Genomic DNA, 25,689 nt, shown 5'->3' with positions numbered 1-25,689 from the left:
TTGTGTTTGATACAGGAAAATCTGACTTGATTCAAGAATATTTTTGCTTGTTTTTGGAAGGGCTATTTTTGCAGTGGCATATGTTCCTAAGCAAGATCAATTAACTTTTAACCTTGGCCCCGCCCTCAAAAATCTAATTCACCCCCATGAATGTAGGTCTGCCGCCAGGTCTGATCCAACCTGAACTCCTACCAACCAAATGTTCATAAGAAACATATTTAAAATATATTAAAAAGAAATGTGAGGATATGCGTTTCCCTAAAAACAAAATTGAAAATGGTTTGGGAAGGCAATTTTTAGCAGCCACAGCATAAAACTGCCTTTAATGTGTTGCCAGTTGACTTAGTAGGAATTTGAAAATGTCAATCCATGCTCTCTGGTTCCCACAATCCCTTATCTGCAGATCTGGTATTTCTCCTGGGAATTGTAATGCATAGTTAGGTGGTTGCAACAGGAGCCCTTACACAATATGGTGTTATGTGTGTTTTGTGTGTGCAGCCAGCCTACACAGGATAAACCTCCCCTGTTGGGGCTTGTTCTGAGGCGTTTGGCGGGCTAGGGAAGGCCACAGCCCGTGGGATCCTGCGTAGCTGTTGAGTGTTCTGAGGCGGGGCGGGGAGCTGTCCGCCTCCTCTCTCTGTCTCTCTCATTGGAAGTCTGAGTCATTCATAAAAATGTGCAAACAAAGTCAACAACAAAACCGCCTTTCGTGTGACAACAAGTCGAGAAAGAAGAAAGACCGCTGGCTGTCGTTTCATGCAGATTAAAGCGAACAGAAGGAATGTACGCACACAGTGGAAACATTCTTACCTAATGAGGCAATCAATAACACCGCCATGGGAACGTCAGTTAATGAACAAATGCCGCGCTTCTGTGGTTGCTTTTATTTATTTCACACTCTGCTGTTTCCTATTTGGAGGGAACCTGCAGATGTACCATCAGTAGGTTATCACTAACACTTTTATTGCTCTGTGCTGAAGCTGTGCTGCTCAGGATGGATGGGTAGGATGACGTCTGCAATGATTTACAGTTTAAATGCAATATTAATAATTATAACATAAAGAATGACAGGGTAGATGTTAGGAAAATATCACTCGACACCAGGTTGAGAATCAATAATCAGGTACTAATTTATTCTTGCAAGAAGGAGCAGAGTTAAATCACATACAAAGGATATGGGTTAACCCACACACATGGTATATGTTGCTCAACGGAGCAGGAAAAAACATCATGCTTATATAGTCCAAAATACGGAGATAACAACAAAGTCGTAAATCGAGGTGGCGCTAATATCATCTGCAGGTGTCGGAAAGGTGACAGGGACATCTGCGACGTCTTCTGGAAAGAGTCACATACTTCCTTCACGTCTCATAGAAGTGGGATATTTAGGAGACAACAAGTCTTCTCATAAATATCAACAACCTGAAATGCCCTGCCTCCTCCTATCACAAGAAGAGGCAGCTGCAAGGTCATACACAGTGCAGTCACACATAGTATCAGTGCATTTATTAAAACAACCCATAAAGAGGAGACAACTTGTTTTCTCCAACAGTAGACATGTCTCTCAGTAAATAATATTGGCATCAATTTGTCTGTCCCTTTAGTTTTTATTTCGCTGACTGATCACACTTGTTTATTTGTGTGGACATTTGATTTATCCAGCTTGTGGTACAGTAGCAGATGGGTTGGGCCAACTGACATTGCATTGTAGTACAGTATATTATTGTGCTGTTGTATTGTGATCTGCTGCAGGAGGGGCAAGCATTTTTACAGTATTATGGACCGTCTGAAAAGAAAACTGCAGGGTTGAGAAACTGATGATGTTGTTTGAATTTCATAAATACACAAAACATTTAGTTTGATAAGTTTCAGACTTTACACTTTTCAATACATAGTTATGAATATTATACTCAGTTTTCTTCTAATTGTTGACCCTAAATCCTACAGACTGGACCTTTAAGGCCCAGAAAGCGTAAGAAAAGTTAAACTGGGCTGCGTTATGCCACTGTTATTGTATTGACCAAAATACACTGCTTACTCTAACCTCTCACTTCCTGCCATCATGAATCACATTTACTTAAGGTCAGATTTCCTCTGCAATTGCTTTGAAACTTATCGGGTTATCCACAATATCGATATATTTTTGAACATGTTTGTGGTTAGATGCTTTAACCTGTTAAGCCCGAGAGACCACCAGTTAAAATCATGATTTATGTGCATTCGAAACACATTTTAAGCACAATTGTATTATATCACCAGTGTGTTGGAAATATACTTAAAAGGGCATTCGTGTGCATTCGAAACATGCTTTAAGTATAATTGTATTGTATCACCAGTGTGTTGGAAATATACTTAAAAGGGCATTCTGCTCAATTCATAGTAATTCATAAGTGTGTTTTCAACATACTATTATCATACTTATTCAAGCACACCTGTTATATTTCCAATTAACTTCAAATGCACTTTCTAACTGTATTTAATACTTTTAAATTGTGCTATCATGTTAATAAAAATGTATTTATAGTAAGGTTCTATCACAATTTAAGCACCATAAATCCATGTATTTTAAGTATAATGTTATTATACTATAATGTAGAGTAGAAGTGTATGGTATCACTGCTTATACTACAGAATAGAAGTGTATTTTACAATAATGTTACCACTGCAAGTACTGGGTTATGTGTTACAGAAACATACTTACAATACATCACTATTATACTTCATACACTTTAAGCTACTTCCGGATACCACTTAAGTACACACCAAGTGTGCTATTCTGTTTCATGACAAATTGCACTTCAATGAGAAAAACATAATTTTAATGACATAAAAACAACAAACCAACCAAAAAACGTGTTTATATTAAATTTAACAATTAACAAAACATGATGGCTAAACTGACTAACTAACTTGCAAAGTCTATATAAACTAAATGGTGACCATCAGTGAGGAGTAACGTTGCTTGTATATCTCTCGTTGTTGCATTTCCTCCGCAGCAGGGCCCGGATCGCACTCACCTCGGTGCCCGGACATTTTTCTCTCACGGTGTCTTACAAAACAGGAAGGAAGCATGGGATTTAATACTTGATAATATAGACAATATATTAGATTGAAATCCATTCATAATGATAACATTAATACAGAATATCTGTACCTATAATGGCATTGACTTTCTCCGGGTCAAGGGTCTCTGCGGTTTTCCCCTTCCCAGTAAGGGTAGACTTCGCCAGGGTCTCTTTCCCAAAGATTAGCGTTGCTAGTTCCTGGGCAAAGAGAGACATCCTTCTGTTGCCTAATCTGTGGAAGAGGCGTGTGGAGACCTGGACGGAGGAGTTGCCTAGGAACATCTGTAAAAACAAAGAGGTGGATTAAAACAAGATAAATTACAAATATTGTACCTGTACCATCAAATGAACTTGAATGCTTTGCTATATTTTAAACACACTAGAGATATAATATAATAGTCATGCAAGTGTATTTCTAATGGCAACAAAACATATTTGTAATGGTAAATGGACTGTACTTGTAGAGCGCTTTATCTGGTCAGCAGACTACTCAAAGCGCTTTTACACCACATATCACATTCACACACATTCATACACTGATGGCGGAAGATAAACCATCAGAGGTAACACATTCACTCACATCCACACCAATGCACAGCATTCTGAGCAATTTGGGGTTAGGTGTCTTGCTCAGGGACACAACAGCGCATGGCTGCCAGTGGCGGGGTGGGGATCGAACCACCGACCTTCCGATTGGTAGCTGACCTGCTTTACCACAGCCTTCCCCCGTAATCAAGTCAAGGTATACTCAAACCAGAGATGGAGTACTCGAGTGCCGATTTTCGGGACTCGTGACTTGACTCGGACTCGCGCACTGATTGACGCGACTCGGACTCGTGAATTCTCACGCACGATGACTTGGACTCGAACACAGGTAATGATGACTCGTACTCGGCTCGGACACTCCTTGGATGACTCGGACTTGGACTCGAGCAAGTTTTCTCTGGAGTCTGATGTCCTCTGTGTCCTGGCGTGTGCACCTGCGAGGCGAGTTCACGTACTGGGCGCTGCTATACCAGTCTAAAGATGTCCAGAGACACACCCCGCATCGTGCTGTATGCTTTTAAAGATTTCGTTTCCATATTGGGAAAGAGCAGCGCAAAATGCACATTATGTGGACAGAAGATAGAAGAGAAGACTGGGACAACGTCGAATTTCAATCGACACCTTTCACGGCGGCACCCAGAAAAGTAAGTAGAAATGCTATTGTTAGCTTGCTAACCCACATTAACGTTAGCCACTAAATTGACTCCACAAAGGTTTTAAGATGTCGGGTTAGATGGAGGTAGGGGTTGATATCACATCCTAGGGACCAAGTGCAGTTTTATTGTCTAGAGATAGATACTGTTAAAAAGCTATACATGTCCTGGGTGATACTGCAGATGATGAGTAGCCTAGCCCTAGCGTACAATGAACGTGAAAATTAGAGACTGAAAATGATCTCCGTCACGGAGGCCCCATAACACATTACTCTAAGGATGGAGTTCATATATATATATATAGGTAGGCTGTATTGAACACTATCATCAGAGTAATGTGATCAAATCAATAAGTAAAGATTCAGCCGATAACATGAAAGCACATGGCTACTTAACATGCAGAATGTCGTCATTGTGCATGCTAAGTAGCAATGTGCTTTCTGGGGCTTAATCTTTATTGATATCATTTAAACGTTCACTTATTGGTTGTTGGACATTGTGATATTATTAAAAGCAATGTAGAGGAGCTACAGCTACATTTCAACACATATCCACTAAGATTAATACATGAAGACTTGACTTGGACTCTTCTTGGGTGACTCGGACTTGGACTCGGACTCGAACACAGGTAATGGTGACTCGGACTCGACTCGGACACTCCTTGGGTGACTCGGACTTGGACTCGGACTCGACTACGACTCTCCCTAGGTGACTCGGACTTGGACTCGAAGAGTGGGGACTCGAGAGTGACTTGGACTCGTGAATTGGTGACTTGACTACAACACTGACTCAAACAGTACTCGAGTACACTTCTGTATATAATGTGGGGCAGCTCTCGTCTTGGCTTCAAGGGTGTGAAAATACAATTCCATTGATCCGCAGTGATTAATTTTGTATAGAACAATAGCAATAGAGTATCATTACTATGTAGGTCATACCAAGTCATTACTGCCAGTATTGCGGCCAGTTTGCTGGGAGTCACCGTGGCCACTACTGGAACAAGATCCTGATGAGGACGATCCTGAAATGTTGTCCAGTGCTGTCTTCATGGTAGCCACCAATCTTGGCATCTCTAAAAAGTGGGTATAAAAAAGTATCCAGGTGTAAATAACAAATTCAGACATAAAATAGTGTCAGCCGCAAAATACTATGTACTATGATTGACCATGGTGCATTCCAACAGTCCTGATTTTCTGAAATTACGCTCTTTCTTTTGCATTTGTTTACTGTTGTATAAATGCAATAGATAGTTTATTTTCAAATTTGTAACATGTGGGAAGTCGGGTCGGGTCTCAAAATAAATGTGGGAATTTCATGAATTTTACTTATATGGGAAACACTGCATATCAATTTGAAAAAAACAGTTAAATATTTAGACCTACAAATGGTTGCTTTTTGATCGGCTCAAACAGGTCAATCGAGGTGATATCAGAATCTGAAGAGTGTTGAGGTGATTCAGATGTCACCTCTTCTGAGGGCTTGGAGGTTCTCTCAGCCTGTAGGGATCTCTTGAGCTGTTCGCCCATGGCAGTTACCATCTGTGAACCAGACTGACAACATACATCATGTTTGAGTGTGCCTTGGAAAATTACCACCCAAACACCAGGCTTAACGCTTGTAACTTAAAACAACATTTCACCCACATTACATTTCCTCATATTAAGACTACACTTTTCCATTAATCCACAGACGTTGCATGTATTTAAAAAGAGCATTTGGTAATTGTAGGATGAAAATGTAGTGGCCTCAAAATACAAAAAAACATGTGTTATAACAAAAAGCCATAGCTGTCAATATCATTGAAGGTGAAACGGAAAATGATTTGTCAGTGAATGTTATAACAATAAACAAAATCAGTCAATGTCATTCCATTCAATCACAAACTATCAATCATCAAAAAAAAACACCAATCAAACTTACTGCCTTTCCTTGGTTTGTTTTTTGTACAGCCTCCTTCACATTTTTGACTGTACATGTCTTTCTTCTGCTGTCTCTTTTCTGGGACTCGGCTACCGAAAATATGTCCTCCCCTCGGATTAAAGCATCCCGCTTTTGAACCACTTCTTGGTAGACTTCTGTGAACAAGATCCAGTTCATTCTGACATTACAAAATGTAAGCACTTTTTCGTGCACTATTGTTCACACTGATACACACACCATATACAGGGTAAAATGTAAATTATAGTGCCCGTCCAAAAAACAACCATTATTTAAAGTGAAAACCACCCTTGAATGATGGGATAGTAGACTAAAAGCTTTAGGAATCCAAACTATAACATATAATATGTACCCTGTATCAAGATTGATGCAAAACAAGTTCATATTTTACCTTTTTAGAGAGGTTTAGAAGAAAAAAACCCACTTCTGGGGTCATTTGGGTGGATTTGACCTATCTCTGGCCCCCCTTGTTCGATTTTGATGATTGACATCTCTTTTTAACAGTTAGAGCTAATAGAATCGAGGGGACGTTCCTAAAATCCATCTAAACAAGACCCATTGGTGAACCGGAAGCTGTGATACGCTCTGGCTGCTATCATTAGCAGCTAATATGAAATATCCGGTTTTTACATAAAAATGAAATGAAGTATTATCAGTAATACTTTCTAAGTGACACAGACACATAGGAATAACCTTCAGCCACGTTTTTATCGTTTTATAATGTAAAATAATAAGTAATAAGGCTATTTTTTACCGTGAGTTCTGGGCTAAGTTTGTTAGCATGTTTTCGCTCAGGGCTAATTTAGATGCTTCTTGTGAGACTTGTGCTTTGATTCGGAAAAAATGATTCATATCTTCAGTTAGCTGAGTTTATAACCGTTAACTGAGTATGACACATTAATAGGTCTTTAAATATTAAGAAGCCTTGAGAGTGAAAAAACACCCCGCAGGACCCAGATTATGGTTACCGCCGCGTTATTAGCTTCAGTGCAAGGTGAGCACATTCAGTGCCTGCAGGAGCTCACAAGTCCTTATTTGCATATGTGAAAATAAAAATTAAGATATTATCTAAGAGATAAATATCCCACACCCCTAATTTGAACATATGTTAACGTTATAATTTACCACCACCGTATACACATTTTTACTGAATAGAGCTTCATAATTGGACTCAAGCTAACGTTAGCTAGCAAGCTAGTTAGCTAGACAATAAACCAACTCTTTCTACTAGCATTAAGTTATCAGTTACATTTCTAGAGAGACAATAACCAAAGTTAGCTAACGTTATAAAGATTTTTTCAGAATCATTTAATTTGTATTTGTAACTTACCTCCTACGAACAGCAATTTGGCTGCAACTGGCTTCGACCCCTTTTGCGGTCGACGTTTGGCAGGTCAAATCACCTCTATCCAGCCTTGCTCCAAATCGAGGTCTTCCCTGCAGGTAACTGTAACTTTTGCAGCCCTGTTTACATGCTTTATGATAGATGTATGTTCTACTCTAACCGACCCGTCTGGGAAATAGAACAGTCCAAATGTTGGTAGGTCCAGCAGAGACATGTTGAATTGTTGTAGTCTGGCTGCTCAATTTCAAACAATAACCGTCCGTCCACCGATGCACTTGGCTCCACCACAGTTGGCGCGCAAACTGCTACATTGTGATTGGGCGTCGTGAGTGACCTGCATCACGTGATGCAGGTCCAGTATTATTCGGTTTCAGCCGTTACTTTATAGCCCTTGTTCTGGTTTAACGCTAGCTAGTTGTTGGAGCTAATGACTAACAATTATATATTATAAATATGCCACCAGTACAGTCATTGTGCATTATTACATGATGGTAATAGTCCAGACCTATACACTTCCCAAAGGTGTAAACAAAGTACACTATTCACAAGTGTTATAAAATAAACACTTACAAACAAAGTACACTGAAGTACAGTTTAAAATGAACTAACATTAAAGTGCACTGTTTGTAAGTATACTTATGTACACTTCTAATGGAGTGAAATTCAAGTCTACTTAAATAAAGCATACTAATAGTGTATTACAAATGACTTGCAAATATTGAACTTTTCAAAAGTAAACTAACGTACCACCGTAAGTATTTGCAAGTTAATATACTTTTTAAAAGTACAATGAAGTACAAATTAAGAAAAACGTATATTAAAGTGCACTTTTTATAAGAGTACTTAAATACATTTCTAATGAAGTGTATTAAAGCATGCTAATAGTGTATTACAAAATAGTAACAAAAGAATTGTACTTTCGATAAGTATACTTAATGACTATAAGTATTTGCGATGTAGTACATATAGCGAAAGTGTACTTACTTGCAATTCACAATACACTTAGTTTCAAGTACACTTTTAATAAGCACACTGAAATACCATCCATCCATCCATCCATCTTCTCCCGCTTATCCGTGGTCGGGTCGCGGGGGTAGCAGTTCCAGCAGAGAGCCCCAAACTTTCTTTTCCCTGGCGACATCAACCAGCTCTGACTGGGGGATCCCAAGGCGCTCCCAGGCCAGCGAAGAGATATAATCCCTCCACCTGGTCCTAGGTCTACCCCTTGGTCTCTTCCCAGCTGGACGTGCCTGAAACACCTCCCTAGGGAGGCGCCCAGGTGGCATCCTAACTAGGTGCCCGAACCACCTCAACTGGCTCCTTTCGACGCGAAGGAGGAGCGGCTCAACTCCGAGTCCCTCCCTGATGACCGAACTTCTCACCTTATCCCTAAGGGAGACACCAGCCACCCTGCGGAGAAAACCCATCTCGGCCGCTTGTATCCGCGATCTCGTTCTTTTGGTCATGACCATCCTTCATGACCATAGGTGAGGGTAGGAACGAAAATGGCCCGGTAGACAGAGAGCTTTGCCTTCTGGCTCAGCTCCCTTTTCGTCACAACGGTGCGGTAAAGTGACTGCAGTACCGCTCCCGCTGCTCCGATTCTCCGGCCCATCTCACGCGCCATTGTTCCCTCACTCGAGAACAATACCCCGAGATACTTGAACTCCTTCACTTGGGGTAAGGACTCATTCCCTACTTGAAGTGGACAGTCCATCGGTTTCCTGCTGAGAACCATGGCCTCAGATTTGGAGGTGCTGATCCTCATCCCAGCCGCTTCACACTCGGTTGCGAACCGATCCAGTGAGTGCTGAAGGTCGCTTTAAGTATTTCAGAAATAGTATATTTATATTTAGTACATTAAAATTGAACTAAATTACATCTATTTTGAATTATACTTTTTAAAAGTACATTTTAAACATACTTTCAATTAAGCACAAAAAGTAGAAGTATACTTGTATACACTTTTGTATACTTACATTATATTTCTAATACACTAAAGTATACTATTTTTTTACCTGGGGACTGCACCGAAATTCACTCACAAAACCGTATTATTAATCTTTGCTGCACATCTCAACCCATCGTTTCACATCGTGAGGAGACACAGAATCGAGGGGTGCCAGAATCGAGTTCGTACTCAATTATACGAACTCGCGGAGATAATAACAAGGACAGACATCAAAACATATGGCGCTAGGTAGCTAAAAAACGCTAAGATGGCTCACCTGTGTCGTAGTCTGGTCAAAAGTGGTCTTCAATGGCATTAAAACGATAAAAACGCTGATGTAGTTAATCCATAGGTTAATCCAATGTGTCTGTGTCCCTTTGAAATGATTTCTGATAATCCATGAGCAATAAACCTGCTTTTCGGTTTTCAGATGTCAGAGCGAGAGATGGGTTCACTCTCATGCAAAACTGTGTGCACGAAGCCCCCAGTTTTTTGTTTTACCATGTGTGTGAGTGGGGAGAGTCCCCTTCGATTCTATTGGCTCTAACGATCAGAAAGAGATGTCAATCACCAAAATCGACCAATGGGTTCCAGAGAAACGGTAAAACCCCCCATTTCCACCCAAATCACCTCAGAGGTGGAGTTTTTTTTGTTAAACCTCTCTCAAAAGGTCAAATGTCACTTGTTTTGCATCAATCTTGATACAGGGTACTTATTATATGTTGAACTTTGGATTCCTAAAGCTTTTAGTCTACCTTACCATCATCCAAGGGTAGTTTTCACTATAAGTAAACAATTATTTTTGGACGGACACTATCATTTATAGTTTTTTACAATGTTCAATCTGATTCTGATTCTGATCAAAATAAAAAACATCTATATTGATTCTGACTTTTCTACATCCAACTCACAGGTTTATCATTACTTTGAGAAAAAATATTATTAATTTAACTGGCATGGAGTCAAATACCAATAATTCATGAGAAACGGGTAAGTTGAGGTGACTGTATCCCTCTGATAATCAGCAGCTACTGGCCATATTTTAACCAACCTGTACCACTACATCACTGCGTGACTCATTCCACTGAGGAGATGGAAACTGTGAGCTGATCTGCGGAAAGTCGGTTTTCAATCTGGCAACGGACAAATACTCCTTAAAGGCTAAATTGGATTGAGCATAGCAGCCAGGAAGGCCCGACAGTCTGGTGCCCGACCTCCCTCCCACCGCACGCACAGTCTGGATCAACTGTTCAACAAGCTGAGAAGAGGAGCAGGGTCGGAGCCAGGTGGTGACATCTGGAACACGGTGTGGCTCCATGAGGAGGCAGCACGGCACTACCTTTACTGGAGCATCGCACCCTCAGTCCTGCTGGAAGGAGTGACACTGGCTGGCCAACTGTGTTGGTGTGTGTGGTGGTGTGTGTGTGTGTGTGGTGTGTGTGTGTGTGGGTGTGTGTGTGTTGGTGTGTGTGTGTGTGGTGTGTGGTGTGTGTGTGTGTGTGTGTGTGTGTGTGTGTGTGTGGTGTGTGTGTGTGTTGTGTTGTTGTGTGTGTGTGTGTGGGTGTGTGGTGTTTGTGTGTGTGTGATGTGTGTGTGTGTGTGTGTGTGTGTGTGTGTGTGTGTGGTGGTGTGTGTGTGTGTGTTGTGTGTAGTGTGTAGACCTTCTGCTTATGCGGTTGTAGTTGACCTCGCAGACCTAGAGAGATGGCCAGGATTAATCCGATAAGGACACTTTGCTCCTTGCTTAACTGGGGATCAGGTAGCTTCAAATGGTGTGGGAGGTTAAATTGGCAGCACATCAATCGTGAACTGTTAGGTGGGTTGGGGTTGGGGGGGGGGTTCATGTCAGGTCATATGAGGCCCTATGCACTGCGTGTGTTCTGCATATAGGTTTTTAGGCGAAAAACTACTTGGTTAGATAATTTCAGTCAGACATAACATATTTAAAGTTAGGGTAACCGCATTAAAGTAAAGTAGGCACACTGTGAGCTAAGTTTAGTATGGCATGCAAGTTAACTTGAAGACATAAGTTAAAAAAAATACTTGTTTTTTCACACGGAGGTCTGTTGAGGGAAAGTCCATGTTTGTTTAAGCCATCAATCCACACAACCTTTCAGGCTGGATGATCAAAGTTGTGTTCTTTGGAAGTAATATAATGTATTCTAGGTTTATTTTATGGATTAACAAAAATACCCTATTGAGTTGGATTATGGGCAGGTTTTCTTTACTTGACTCGAATTAAGGTTAAAAGTCTCTCTTCGTGATTCAATCCCATCCATTTAATTGTTTTTTACAAAAACATTAACACACAATAAAACGTGTTCTTTGTTAAAAGCTGTAACCAGAAAAAATACCTAAAGTTTAATCAGGTTTCTTTCTGATTTTTTTTTTTTTTGAACTATTTATTTATTATATTTTTTGAAGAATTTAAATATAAAAAAATAAATGACTGCTAGTATCAGAGGGGGAAACCTACAAACAATACCAATATAAAATGGTGGAGTAAACTAACTTTACACAATTTTTTTTTTAAATGTAGCTGCATGTCTACAGATCTGCATTTGACAAACAGCTCATCGTCAACCTAGAGCAAACATTTTGATATTTCCCATTTCCCTTCCTAAAACCACACCAGCATTTATTAAAGAGACACCTATGACTGGTCGAGCCACTTTCTAAATCGTTGTTGGTGTTTTTGAGAAAAAAATGTTAAAGGTCCCCTATTATACTGTTTGCCATCAATACATTATAGGTTTCAGATATACACAAAACATGTCTCTGAAGTGTTTGGCTCAAAATACCAAACAGATCATGCAATGTAGCATCCCATAATCCCCTCTGTTTCAAAAGTGCTGATTCTGTGTCTGTTACTTTAGATGAAATTAGGAGCCACTCCCCACGCCCCTCTGCGAGATATTTGGTTAAAAAGAACACAATGGTGCTTTAGGCAACCCGGTATCACGGTGAGACGTGAACATGTGACGCTTTACCATTGCTGGGAGATGTGAAGATGTCACGGTTTCGTCTTTTCAAAACGTGAAAAGCGTGACAGCTACACGGTATTGTTAACCCATGTTAACCAGTGGAGAAATAACCGGAAATACCAAGCAAATGCTACCCCGACGTAATGATTTATTTTTTAATAGTCACACTCGATTACAGCGATTTTCTTGTTGCCCCAGCTGGTCGACACCTCTTTTAGCAGAAACAAAGGCTACATTAATGTATTAAATCGATGTTAATCCATGCGTGTGGATGTGGAATTAACGGACGTGACGTTGTGCGATTGAGTTGCCAAGCAACAGCTTCGGTTCATGTTAATTTACAAACTATTCAACTACAACCGTAGTTATATTTAAAAACATGTTAGAAGGCCTCACGAAATACTTTAATGCACATTAAAATGTAAATGTGAAGGAATGTGTGTATAACAAAATACATCCGTCATTAACAATACCGGAAACAGACGTAGGCAAGATCCTCAGCTCGGTGATTCGATGGTTTAGCCACAATGCACGCTGGGATTTGGTGTTTATGCGATGTGAATTCCGGATTTTTTTTTTTAAATAATACTTTATTCCGAGTGTGCTTGCTTTTCTCTTTGAAAGTCATCACATAACGGCATTGTAATACACGGTTCGGCTGCATTAAATATTACATATATGCCGTAGTTCTCTATTTATAGAGCCCTGATGAGAAGACATCTAGACAAACATGAGGAACTGCCGCCAAAACTGAAAACGTGACGTGGATCATAAATATATTAGCAAATAAACAACATTTTCAATTTCTCTTCACACAATACGTCTCCTTGCAGTATCAACACTAATTCGGCTGACTTTTATATTTGATCCAATTGGTAGATAGGCTGTATTTACACCATAATGCACAGCTGATAGAAAGGGACACCTAGTGGTTAAAGCACGTTATTGAATGTTATTATTTTATTATTTTTCACAAAAATGAAACCATCAATAGCAAAAACAGAATTAACTGTCATTAGTAAACCACTCAAATAAAAAGATCATAAGTGGTTTTGTTTTATATATATTTTAAGGATAATAATATCAATGTAACACTGTCTATGACACTTATAACACTAATTTTAAAAACATAAAGAAAAAATTAATTCACTGCCCTTAATAAAGTATTTAAATATACATTTCAGGTTTGCTGTTTTGTTTAGATAATTAACATCTGGAGCTCTTTTAATATCCTTTTTGATTATTGTTACACCAGGTCTTGTCAAAACCTTTATTCCATATTCTGGAATGTATATTATACATTACTAAACAAAACAGCAATTATACTCCACGACAATTCAGAGGTTAACCTGGTATTTTTACTCCACTACATTTATTTTAGTTACTTTGCAGATTCTGATTAATGATGTGAAATATAAACAACCCTTAAATCAGGCTGAGTAAAATTCAGGGAAAGGTGATTATCAAGTGCCAACAATCAGGAGAGATATTTGATTGTTGGTGCTGACTAAACATTTATCTGCAGATCTCTATAAAGTATATTCTTTACTCGTTATTCTCTACTAATAGTTAATTAAAGACTGTATATAAGGGCTATTTTGCATATCCCTTTCAAGATTTTCTAAGGTTTATTGACATACACAACTAATTCAATAACGTGCTTTAACCACTAGGCGGTTTACAAAAGGTACACACAGCCATAATAACTTTGTATTATTAGTGTAGGACACTTGTGTATGTATAACATCTGAAGATGTGTAGTTCTATTCATGTTTTCACATAATTGTACAGGATATTGCTATGATATTTCACATGTTTTACTTCTAATATCTGATTTGTAAAGCATCATAGACATCAGTAATATCTTTAAAAACTACAAGTCATTTTATATCAGCTGTGCACCGTTATGGTGTAAATATACTACTATATCTACCAATTGAATAAAATATGAAAGTCAACCGAATTAGTGTTGATACTGCAAGGAGACGTATTGTGTGAAAATAAATTGAAGATGTTGTTTAATTGCAGATATATTTATGATCCACGTCACGTTTTCAGTTTTGGCGGCAGTTTTTCCTGTTTGTCTAAAAGTCTTCTCATCAGGGCTCTATAAATAGAGAACTACGGCAGATATGTAATATTTAATGCAGCCGAACTGTGTATTACAATGCCGTTATGTGATGACTTTCAAAGAGAAAAGCAAGCACACTAGGACTAAAGTATTATTTATTTATTTTTAAATGTTTTCGGATTTCACATCGCATAAACACCATTTCCTAACGTGCATTGCGGCTAAACCATCGAATCACCGAGCTGAGGATCTTGCCTGTGTCTGTTTCCGGTATTGTTAATGACGGATGTATTTTGTTATACACACATTCCTTCACATTTAAATTTAAATTAAAGTATTTTAGCTGGGTAAATATGACGCTCTTTGTATAAAAACAAAACAAAACGTATCTTCTTATATATCGACTTTGTCCACTTCGATCAACTTTGTTTCCTCCGGCTTCAATTTCCATCACTCTCGTTCGTTCTCTCTATGTCTGGTCAGACATCAATCTGTTCCACCTAACGTGCCCCCTAGAGGCCTGGAGCATTGTGTGTTTTGGGGTTTGTCTGTGTTTTTGACTTTGCATATCATTTTTGTATTTGCAGCGTTTTTCTGTTGCGTTTGTTTTCGGGGTTTGTGTGTTGCATTTAGTTTGCATAGTTTCTGTAAATGCAGCGTTTTTTTGTTGTATTTGTTTTCAGGGTTTGTTTGTTTTTCATTTCATTATTTGCAGCTTATGTACAGTATACATTTTTGGCCATTGTTCCGCGTTTGCACCTGCCAGCCACCGTAACTTATAAATATATTTTCAGTGTTATATATTTTTCTAACAATCAAAATATACAAGATGTGAGAAAAAAAGTGAAACATTTCCTATTTGCAATGCAAAGGAATAGTTGCACAAATGAGATACTCATTTATAGAGCCTCAAAACTGCCCTTAAGTATGGTAAGTACTTATTCTTATTTTACACCTAAGGGATTAGGTTCAAATTGAAGTAGCAGCTATGGCAGGTCAATTTCAGTCCCTCATAATTATAGTGAAATTAAATTTGTGCGTGCTTGAAAGCTTTTATAATGACTTTTTTAAACAGCCCTGTTTCGCTGTAATTGAGGTATTTACTGTCTAGATTTATAATCGTCCCTCTTATCCTTACTGCGTAGGCTAACACTACAGATTTCATATTATGTGCATGTGTGTAGGCCCATCTCTCAACATCATTATTTACAGACCGAACCAGTGCACATATGATTTCCAATTAATCTGTGAGAGTTTTAAAGAATGTGTCTGTGCCTTTGTCAAGCAGGCAGATAGAAGATGGAGATAGACAGTGACAGAGAGATAGACAGAGTCGGGGGGGGGGGGGGGGGCTGAGGATGAAGGAAGTCCTTGTCAACATTGCCTCACATCTCCGGCTCTGCGGCTCACAGTTTGAACAGGGAGGAAGGTAATAATGCAACAGCAGAGCTTTATCTTTTTCATAAGAAGGTGCAGCTCACGACTTACGGGAATAAGAGAACGATGAGCCAATCAGCTCTCACCGGGGAGGATGTCTCAGGCCAGTTACGCCTCCTAAGGCTGAGTAAAGCTCAGAGGGGAAGAACACATTGCCTCTGTAATGTGATCAAAACAGATGACACTCATTGACTCATTATCATCTGTAGGTCACACACAAATGACTGGTCAATGGGTCTTTTCTTCTGACTGCTAAACATAGACAGTGTTTTAAAGTTGTTTTTTTCAGCCGGCTCTACTTTGGTGATGACTCACTTTTGAAGTGAGCTCAGAGAGAGTGACTCACCAACAGTCCATGCAAATACCCAACCCAAACCGTGTTGGACTCTGAATATTGTTTGCATGATGGGTATCTCCACGAGTGCAGGGAAATGTGTGGTCAACAAACAAGCAACATGAACAATAGGACAACACAGATCACTGTTGCGTCTATAGAACTGCCCAAAATGTAAACTTGTATCTAAGATTAAAAGGAGTTCAAAGTTTTACCTGTGCCTGAATTGCTTTTCTAAGCTGGCTCTGAGGTGCATAGCCTACTGGGTTTGAAAAAGAGTTTGGACCTAGCAAACATTTAGCTTAGCATGACTAATCAGTTTTTCCGCTATCGGCCTCCTTGTCAATAATATATTAGGTAGTCTTTGCTCCAAAGAGCCTGAAACATGGCCTATACTAGCTGACAATGTGCCTAATTCAAACTATTTTCTAAAGAACTTTATCCAATTTCCTCATATGTTTGGGACAGCGGCCACGTCTACTTCTCTGATCTGATAACAGCCATATGTAAATCATCGCCTATCAGCCACTTCTGATGAAACAACAATTTGCTTACCCAAATTGAATGGCTCCAAACTAGTAAAAATCAGCAATGTGAATTTGTTGTTTCCATCAAATGTATTCCAATCTGTATGCTAAGCTAAGCTAACTGGCTGCTGGCTGTGGCCTTTTGTTCAACATGGTATCAATATTCTCTTATTTTCTCCAACTGGGGTCAATGGAACCAGGTTGTAAACACAATAATAACATATCATCACCTTCTAAATGTATAGCAAACAAACAGTTACATATTTACAGATCTAGCAGTTACAAAGCACCATTATAATCATTTTGTAGAATCTTTCTGTCTAACTTCTCGTTTGCTACTGAGCAGGGAGTGTTAAAGAAAAGTGGCAACCATCATTGCAAAGAAGACCAAAATAGATTCTATCTTTGGTTTTCATTCAACGATTACCTGCCATGCCTTTTGCATCCATAATTGAATAAAAACTGAAAGATGAAGAAGACTGAACAAATAAAACATGCTTTACAGCTGAAATACTAGGAACATATGGAAATGCAGAAATTCTAAGCTGCATTTTAGAACATGCTTAACAACGGTAGCCGACATGCAGAGTCAGATGTGGCATGTGGTTCTCAGAAAGAGAGGGGAAATTAATGGTGAGGTCTTTCGCAGAAAACTACCTGTGGTCTACAACACACTGTAATCTTTTCAGGGAAATTGTATGCTGTTTGAGTACCTGCTGAAGAGAACCAGCATCACATCACAAGGACTACTGAAGACTGACACTCCACTTTGAAATGCCATTTTATTTTTAGGGCTCATTTCCTTTGATGGCCTCCTTCTATTATTATCGGATACCAAAATACACATTGGGACTTGCATGGAGCCACTGCAGGACTTTGAATTGGTTTATTTATGACTTGAAACGTGTCTGAGAATAACGACGGCCAATATGGCGACCATTTGCATTTGAGTCCCCATCCAGTCATTCTAAACATAGCTGGTAAATTCACATTGTATTCACCTGACATACACTGATGGGAACCAACCACCATGTTGCTTGCGGTTGCGTAAATCTATGTTTCGCTGCCGGTAGCGCCGTCTGACAAGAAGATTAGCGGTGAGGCCAGAAGTCCCACAGGAGCGTCACAACTGATTAACCCCCCAACTCTTATCGTTTCAGAGGAACAGATACCTGATAGGCTGCTGCCTGCTGGCCACTATCTCCACTCAATGTCTGCATTAACACACCAGAGCATCCTCTCAGTGGGATTCAAACCAAAGATGATAGTGGCTAACATCCAGCTGTGAAGTTGGTTACTATAACTTCCAACTGATGCTTTAAGTAGTATATTTATCCTTAACTTAAGTCAGGGATATCGAAAGTGTTTTCACTTAGGGCCTCATACATTAAAATATACGAAAGGCTGGGCCACTCACTAGAGGTGAGATATATTGCCTCATAAATTAAGTGATAAGATAGCAAAGTCAATCTAATATAGGTTAAAATATGCTTGATACTTGAATATGCTTTCAGAAAACAAGCTCACAGCTTTTCATAGGGTTTCATTTATTTTATATAAGTTATTGGGCTTTTCTTTTATCAACAAGGGTTGAAAATGTTTTAAACTTTAATTGACTGAATTTCTTTGAAAAGTGGGCTTATAAAAACATGAATACTACTGTGTAATATATTTTTACAGTACAATATAAGAAAAGCACAAGTTTTAGGAGTGGGCCGTATTTCAATATACTTTTAGAATTTCTTATGGGCCACAGTTGGCCGGGGGCTGTAGTTTGGACACCCCTGACTTAAGTCAAAGTTCTGTTGATATTTTGAAAAATACTCCAAGCTTTCAAGCAATTACAAATAAAAGTAATACATTTAGATGTTTTTACTTCAGTAAAAGTTAAGTATCACGAGTAATAGTACTTTGGAGACCAGCGGTTCCAAAGGCCAAAGCATGCAAGTCAATGTCTGCCTTGAGATTGTGTGACGCAATTTACAACTATACAAACAATTATGAATGGGTTTTTTTTTTTTTTTAGGAAAGTCACATGCCCGACACTGCAGACATCTCACTGTCTGGCTACTTCAGTTTATTTAAAAATGATTGAAAAAATATGTTTGGATTTATTGTAGTTAGAAAATATTAAATGAGTAATGTAGTTGTTTTATCAGGTTGTATTTGACTTTATTGAATCAAAAGTTATACAGAGTGATACAATCATTTCAATTTTTCAGGATTATAGTTGTACTTTGTTGTACCGTTGGTATTTTTGCAGTACAACTACATTTTTGTAGAGGAGCCTTGTGTCAAGTTTAAAAACTTGACATGAGTTTACATGACTCTGGGACCAGGAAGGAAGGTTCCTGACTGAGTAAATGTAAGTAAGTGGCAGCCATGATGAGAGCTAGTAGAATTCTATAAATGCTGTGAGACGATGCTTCCATGCATCCTTTCTTTTCTCCTTTAGCAGAGGGAACACTGGATCATCCTCTATCAAAGGTATATTTAACATAAAAGCTGTTTTATACATTATGACAGATTAATGTGAGTGAGTCATTTCCTGTTCCTGCGTGTGCATCTTTGGATGGATTAAGGTGGAATGGATGAATAGGTTTCTATCACTAATGAACTCAGTGCTGCTTCCTAGTCTTAAACACCTCAGTTTTAGAAAGTAGTAGAAAGTCAATTCCAGGAATGTGTTGAGATAGCGTTTTCCTATTTGTATGCAACCCGCCCCACTTTTGTTGCTATCTGCCTTCCACCAGCCGTCTCCTCTTATCTCTTCATCCTCTCTGCATGCGCTGCTTCTCTACAAAAGGTGTCAAACAGGAAACTTGCTGAGAAATGGTATATACTTCTGACCTAGTACATTCTAATTGTGTGTTTGTAACTGTTTTACATGTATGACATTTGGTTCAGTCTAAGCACTTTCTTTAACATGACTACTTGGAGCTACAGTACACGGCAAGGGTCACAACAACATTCTGTAAGATAATACGAAGGAGTCAAAAGTCATTGTTAAAAAAATATTTATTGAAATCGTATAAAAATTGTTTCCAAGATCATTTAGAATTCTAGTTCGAATTGATGAAAAAAACAATCCAACCTGCAGTCATGAAAACAGAAAGGTTTTCTCATTCACACACACATTCAGAATCCACTCGCTCCCTCAGCAGACAACAGCGTAACAAAAACTGTTACCATCAGTAGACGTCCAATGTTCAGATAAATTAAGATGGAAGTGCTTTTTTGGGACTATTTACATGTTAGATACATGACACACAAACATCTGCTCTTTAAAAAATAATTCCACGCCATAAATATGGTCAGAAATAAAAAATCTTTGTTTGTCTCTTTAAATAATCCGTGGACCCTTCAGTGACTGGAATGAAATACACACAAACAGCCAAAACAATTCTCTCATAGATAAATAAATAAATTCTGTGTTCATTAAATGTGTAAGTCACGGCAATAATAAATATCATTATTATTATTATTTACAATGCTTGTCCCCACTGAATATTTAAGACCTGTGTGAGGCACTGTTTGAACGTTAACATTTGAAGTGAAGAGCAGAGGATGTTGTATTTTGGTATGGTTGCATTGTGGTGGATGTGAAGTCAAAAGAAGGAGGTAAGTCCAGTGTTTCTTTGTTTGCACACGTTGCTATGAGGTTGCTAATCACATGGGAGTGATAGCAGTGGTTATAAATGACATAGGCTTTGCTGATCTAGGCCCATGAGAGGGAAACAATATAAAGCCTTGTAAGGAGCTAAAAAAAAAGGGTCTCAGACAAGGAGCCTTTTTTTGCTTTCAAGTATTTTCAGGGTCTCCCCAACAATCTCACAGAAGGCACTTCTTTTGTATTCCTCTTGCACCTCTGCTCATCCCAGAGAGATGCAGCAGTGCAGCGAGAGATTACATAACGCAGCCATTCAGCGAGCGCATGTGCTGTCAGCGCAGAGCATGCCCTACTACAGTCTGATAAACACCCAACAGCGGGGGGGAAATCAAGTAGTTTGGGGTGATGAGGGGCGGAGAGCGCTCCAGGTTGAAAACAAGCCATGATTGTGTAGTCATGACCTTAGTTTTCTTTTAGTCCTTTGACACCTTACTCGTGCCTGTGTCAGGACGGCCAGCCCATGCGGCGCCCCTCCTCTCTGCTTCAAGTCTGTTACTTTAGTAAAAGTCTCAGTTCAGTCCTGTTTGCCTCCATCACCGAGCCGCGGCTACGGGAGTTGGCGTGAAGGCGGTGGGCTCGTGGGCGATGCTGTGCAGCCGGATCATTGTGGACGGGACGACTGAAGAGGATGTGCTCTGCATCCACGAGTGATTGATGATGTCCTCGAAGGAGGGGCGATCGGCCGGCCGCAGAGAAAGACACCACTTGATCAGCTGCTGGCATTCTGAAGGAGGAAGAGGAGGAGAAGTAAGTATGCTGCAATGAACCGAGTGTGACACATCATGTGAATGTCAACGAAAATGCTGATGCATGTTTTGGAATGTGAATGTACCTGTTGAGATTCTTCTCCGGAAGAGGACCTGCCCTCTTGTGATCTCCTCATCGTGTTCAAATGGAATGTCCCCACACACCATGTCGTACAGCAGGACACCCAGAGACCAAACTGTGGCAGAGCGCCCGTGATAGCGGTGATATTTGATCCACTCTGGTGGGCTGTACACTCTGGTGCCTGTCAGGAAAAAAAGAAAAACACCTTTAAAAACTGTACAAATGCCCACGTATTAGCTAAGCACTCCAGAATCTATTATTGTATTTCAGTCAAATTGAAAATGAAAGCATTGCAGGTGTGGTTGAATTATTAACAAAGAGTGCAGCGTTATCTTGTTTGGGAGGCTGTTATCTGAGCTCAGGTGGCAGAGAGCGTGACAGTCTGTGTGTGTGTGTGAGAGAGCAGAGTGTGTGTGAGAGGGGGGAGCGGACATGTGACTTTGTTTACAAACTTTGAGTTGTAAAAATGCAGCTTCCCTCCTATGGGGGGCGCCAAAGCAAAGGCAATGCTGCTCAGCCTGTATTAATATGCTGCTTTGGAGGGCGGATGTCAGAAATGACACAACCTTGGAATTCCTGCCCCTGCCTAAACCAGGGCTACTGGATGATGTTGAAACTAATCAAATAAAAATAAACACGTCGAAGACTGTTTTGATCTGTGACTCACCATCAAAGTCTGTGTAAATGGTGTCTTTCAGCAGGGCTCCGGACCCAAAGTCGATGAGCTTGATCTCCCCGGTGCGGAGGTCGATGAGGATGTTTTCATCCTTGATGTCGCGGTGCACCACGCCGCTGTTGTGGCAGTGGCGCACGGCCTCCAGCAGCTGGCGGAAAAAGCTCCGCGCCAGATCCTCCGGTAAGGCACCTTTCTCTGTGATGAAGTCGAACAAGTCTTTGACGTTTTCGGGCCTCTCCATTACGATGATGAAGCTGTCCGGTCGCTCGTACCAGTCCAGCATTTTGATAACGCCGCGGAAGCCCGAGCTCACTTTCTTCAACAGCACGATCTCCATTGGGACCCGCGAGCCATTAGGCTGAAGAGATAATAATAATAACATAAGCACTTCGATCATCAAAGGCAAAAATAATGCTATAATACTTCGAATATTTCACTTCATTGTCCATTATTAAAGCAATATACTACTATTGTGTATAGTATACCGTTAATTAGGTGAATATTAGCGCTAATAATGATTTCTTACCAGCTCTCCCCACTCTGAGACTCTGTCCTTGGCTACGTGTTTGACAGCAACCTAGAAGGGCAAAGAAGACACCGCGTCAAATAACATGTACAAAAAGCATATAAACATGCAAAGCAGCTAGTTTAAAGTGTATTCTTAAAATAAGACATATAAGGCGTATTTACCGGAGCTCCGTCAGCCACCCTCGTACCAGTGTAGACGGTGCCGAAGCCCCCGCTACCCAGCACCGCGCCGACCTGATACAGCTTCTCGAAGGGCTCCTTCTCCTTCCCTGTGGACAAAACATAAACACAGCCGGTGAATACCCGGGAAACTAAGCTCTGAAAATACCAGTGCATACGCCAAAGAAACAGCAGTTTAGAAATATCAAAAAGCAATAATACTGATAATACGTTGTTAATACATAATAGTATGCTCAAAAACAACTGCCGTGCTTGAAAATAATCAAGTATAACACGTAAGGATAAACTACGATAAGCGGGCTGACGGCCATTGCTGCAGCCCCGTGCTCAATGACAACACGGAGGAGAAAAAGAAGGGCGTCTAACCTTGATGAACTTGGTGCTGCATTTTCGCCGGCATGTCTACGGTGGAGATGTGGGCAAGAGAATTCAGCTTGGACAGAAGCATTCTTTTAAGGATATATCCACCAGTGGTTTACGAAGTGTGTGTGTTCTTCGTTGTTGTTCGTTTCAGCAATATTATTCCGTTTGTATGACTCTCCCGTCTCCCGTGTAGAGCTTAGAGTCCACGTTGCTGGAACAAAAATGCGGTAAGGGTCCTCTCATCCAGATGAAAGAAAAGCCGCTTGTGAATCCAGGAAGATATAACCGAAAATGTCGTCCCACCTAGAGTATGTATTGTGTTCACAATACAATCTACTGCAATACACAGCTGTTCCTCGCACTGTTTTGTAAACAGTTATAGGATATAAACAGATAAACACAGCGTATGAGAAATGTCTCTGTCAGACACCGGCTCTTGGAAACAACTAGTGAGGGGGGAGGACTGTTATAAACCAGTAGTAAGGGGGCGATGCCAAATGCACACGTCAATGTTTCTCCACCCCTTTCTGCTGTCTGCACCAATAGGAATGCGAAAACGCAGTCCAAATGCACGTCAATCACATAATGGAAATACAGCCAACCTTATAACCGGCTGGGCCAGACACAGACGTGGCGGGAATAAAAACGCGCGAGAAAAAATAAAGAGAAAGGGGGGTGGTGATACTTAAATTGTCTTTATGAATTCAAGTTGGAGAGAAATGCTAATTCGCAGCCAAGGGCTCCCCAAGCTGTCTCCTCTCTTTTGAGGGAGACTCAAATAAAAGTATGATCATAGGCCTACTATTATTAATAATAGACTTCACAAAACAATATAGTGTATTGTTCTAAGGAGAAACTAGTTTCTTATTCTATTTTAAAATATACCGTTTCACTTTATTGCAGATGTCTCCTATTACCTTGCTTTTTAATTGTCCACTTTTCTCTACGTGTTGTGTCTGCACTTAAGTTAGTTGCACTAAAGCACCCACATGGCTTAATAAAGCCATTTTGCACGATGAGTCACACACAACCTGAGAGAAGTTCATCAATTGCATTCCAGCTATTCTAACCCCCTGCCATTTACCTGATTATTTTCACATTAAACACTGAGGTTTATTGGCTGAAGTGAAGTCCAGGACTATGCTCTTTATTTGAGTTGCCTGACAATGCCTCTCTACTGGCTGCGCATCAAAGCGCGCCGCGGAGAATAGGCGCATTCCTGTCATTCTTTCAGATTGGGTGGCCCGTTTGCAGTCGTTCACAGGATGTGGGAAACTAGAGATAAAAGACTTCCATTTACCCCCCCTTTTTACCCTTCTCCCCTCCTCCTCTCTCCGCCCTTCTTTTCCCGCGCATGTTATTGTCTGAATGGCATGGTTCTCGCTCTCCCCCATGACTGAGTTACGTTTTGTTTTCCTTTGAGATTTCATGGCAAGTTGTAAAACCATCCTATTGCTGATCAATTGTACACGTTTGTAATGTGTCCAACCAATCAAACTGCAGGAAAATCTGGAATTCAAAAGCAATCTTTAATTGTTATGATCAACTTCACAACAAGTTCGGAAAACTTCACTATTTTTAATAATAAAGACGAATTCATCTAATCTTCCAATCATGTTGTATGCATGCTCAAGCAACCCTTTATTTAATGTATATTATGTTAAATGGGCCAACATGTGGAGATCTGCAAACCAAAACAAAAATATATAACCCAAACGGTCTTGTTCATACAGATTAGTGAACTATTGCTCAAACTGTCTGCAGGTGAGCCCCTTTGTCTGGAATGAAATTTGGAGCATACTTTCCTGACGCCTTTGGCAAATTCCTTTAAAAGCCTACCTCTGAAGTTTTTGAAGACAATATGCAAATGGCGTGTTGGCACTGAGTGTCAATATTCACTTTTGACAGAGTTAAGCACATCCTGTTTTTCTAGTTTCTTAAATATGTGTGTGTAAACATTTAGCAGATACTTAGCCTCTTTTTTGTAGCCTCTTATTGATTTTATAGAATGTACAGCTTGATGTTAGAAATCACAATCAGAAAACAATATTACATTGTAAAAAAAGAAGAAGTAAATATTGCACTTAAAGGTGGGGTAGTTTGAGAAACCGGCTCGAGATACACTTTTAGTTATATTCCATGGAATGCTCTTAACATCCTGATAGCAATGAATATCTTAAGTGCTTGAGACAAAAAATCCATACAAACATTTCATCTGTGGAAGCCGTGGTACTACCTGCCTGTCAGCCTTCCATCTGTGCACAAACTTATCTCGTGCCCTCATTGGTCATGTGCGTGTTCGTGTGTGTTGGAGGAGGGGCTCTGTAAGGAAGTGGCAGATCTTTTCCGGCTGTGTATTTTCAAATTCTAACTCACTCGAGCTGGTTTCTCCAAAAGTACCTACCCCACCTTTGTTATTGCAACAGTGTTTGTGTGCAACATGTGAAAGAGATATGATACTGTAAGGCTACTGTATTACCAAGTGAGAGTAGTTCAAGGGTTCTATACAGTGGCGGCCGGCCCATAGGGGCGCTAGGGGCGCCGCTCCACCTCTTCCCACATACAAAATTAAAATTAAAAAAAATATTTTTAT

General features: G+C 39.9%; 1 protein-coding gene across 1 annotated transcript; it reads right to left on the bottom strand.

Moving 5' to 3' along the window:
* Positions 1–19,851: 19,851 nt before the first annotated feature.
* LOC117532722 (serine/threonine-protein kinase pim-1-like) lies at positions 19,852–23,553 on the bottom strand. Its single transcript, XM_034196163.1, has 6 exons — positions 23,100–23,553; positions 22,716–22,822; positions 22,552–22,602; positions 22,017–22,383; positions 21,354–21,530; positions 19,852–21,245 (listed from the first exon to the last, which is right to left on the bottom strand). The coding sequence occupies exons 1-6, from the start codon at positions 23,179–23,181 to the stop codon at positions 21,055–21,057; spliced, it is 975 nt and encodes a 324-aa protein (XP_034052054.1). The 5' UTR covers positions 23,182–23,553; the 3' UTR covers positions 19,852–21,054.
* Positions 23,554–25,689: the final 2,136 nt, after the last annotated feature.

Source organism: Gymnodraco acuticeps, unplaced genomic scaffold (genome assembly GCF_902827175.1).
Source record: "Gymnodraco acuticeps unplaced genomic scaffold, fGymAcu1.1, whole genome shotgun sequence".
NCBI classification, from domain to species: domain Eukaryota; kingdom Metazoa; phylum Chordata; class Actinopteri; order Perciformes; family Bathydraconidae; genus Gymnodraco; species Gymnodraco acuticeps.
Note: the sequence above shows the minus strand (reverse complement) of the source record. Positions and strands in the feature narration are given on the sequence as shown.

Excerpts from the sequence above, each read along its gene's own strand:
- LOC117532722 (XM_034196163.1), bottom strand. The coding sequence starts at position 23,181 with ATGCTTCTGTCCAAGCTGAATTCTCTTGCCCACATCTCCACCGTAGAC. Across the intron at positions 22,823-23,099 it reads GCAGCACCAAGTTCATCAAG|GGAAGGAGAAGGAGCCCTTC; the intron begins GTTAGACGCCCT and ends TTTTGTCCACAG. Across the intron at positions 21,531-22,016 it reads CATTTACACAGACTTTGATG|GCACCAGAGTGTACAGCCCA; the intron begins GTGAGTCACAGA and ends TTTTCCTGACAG.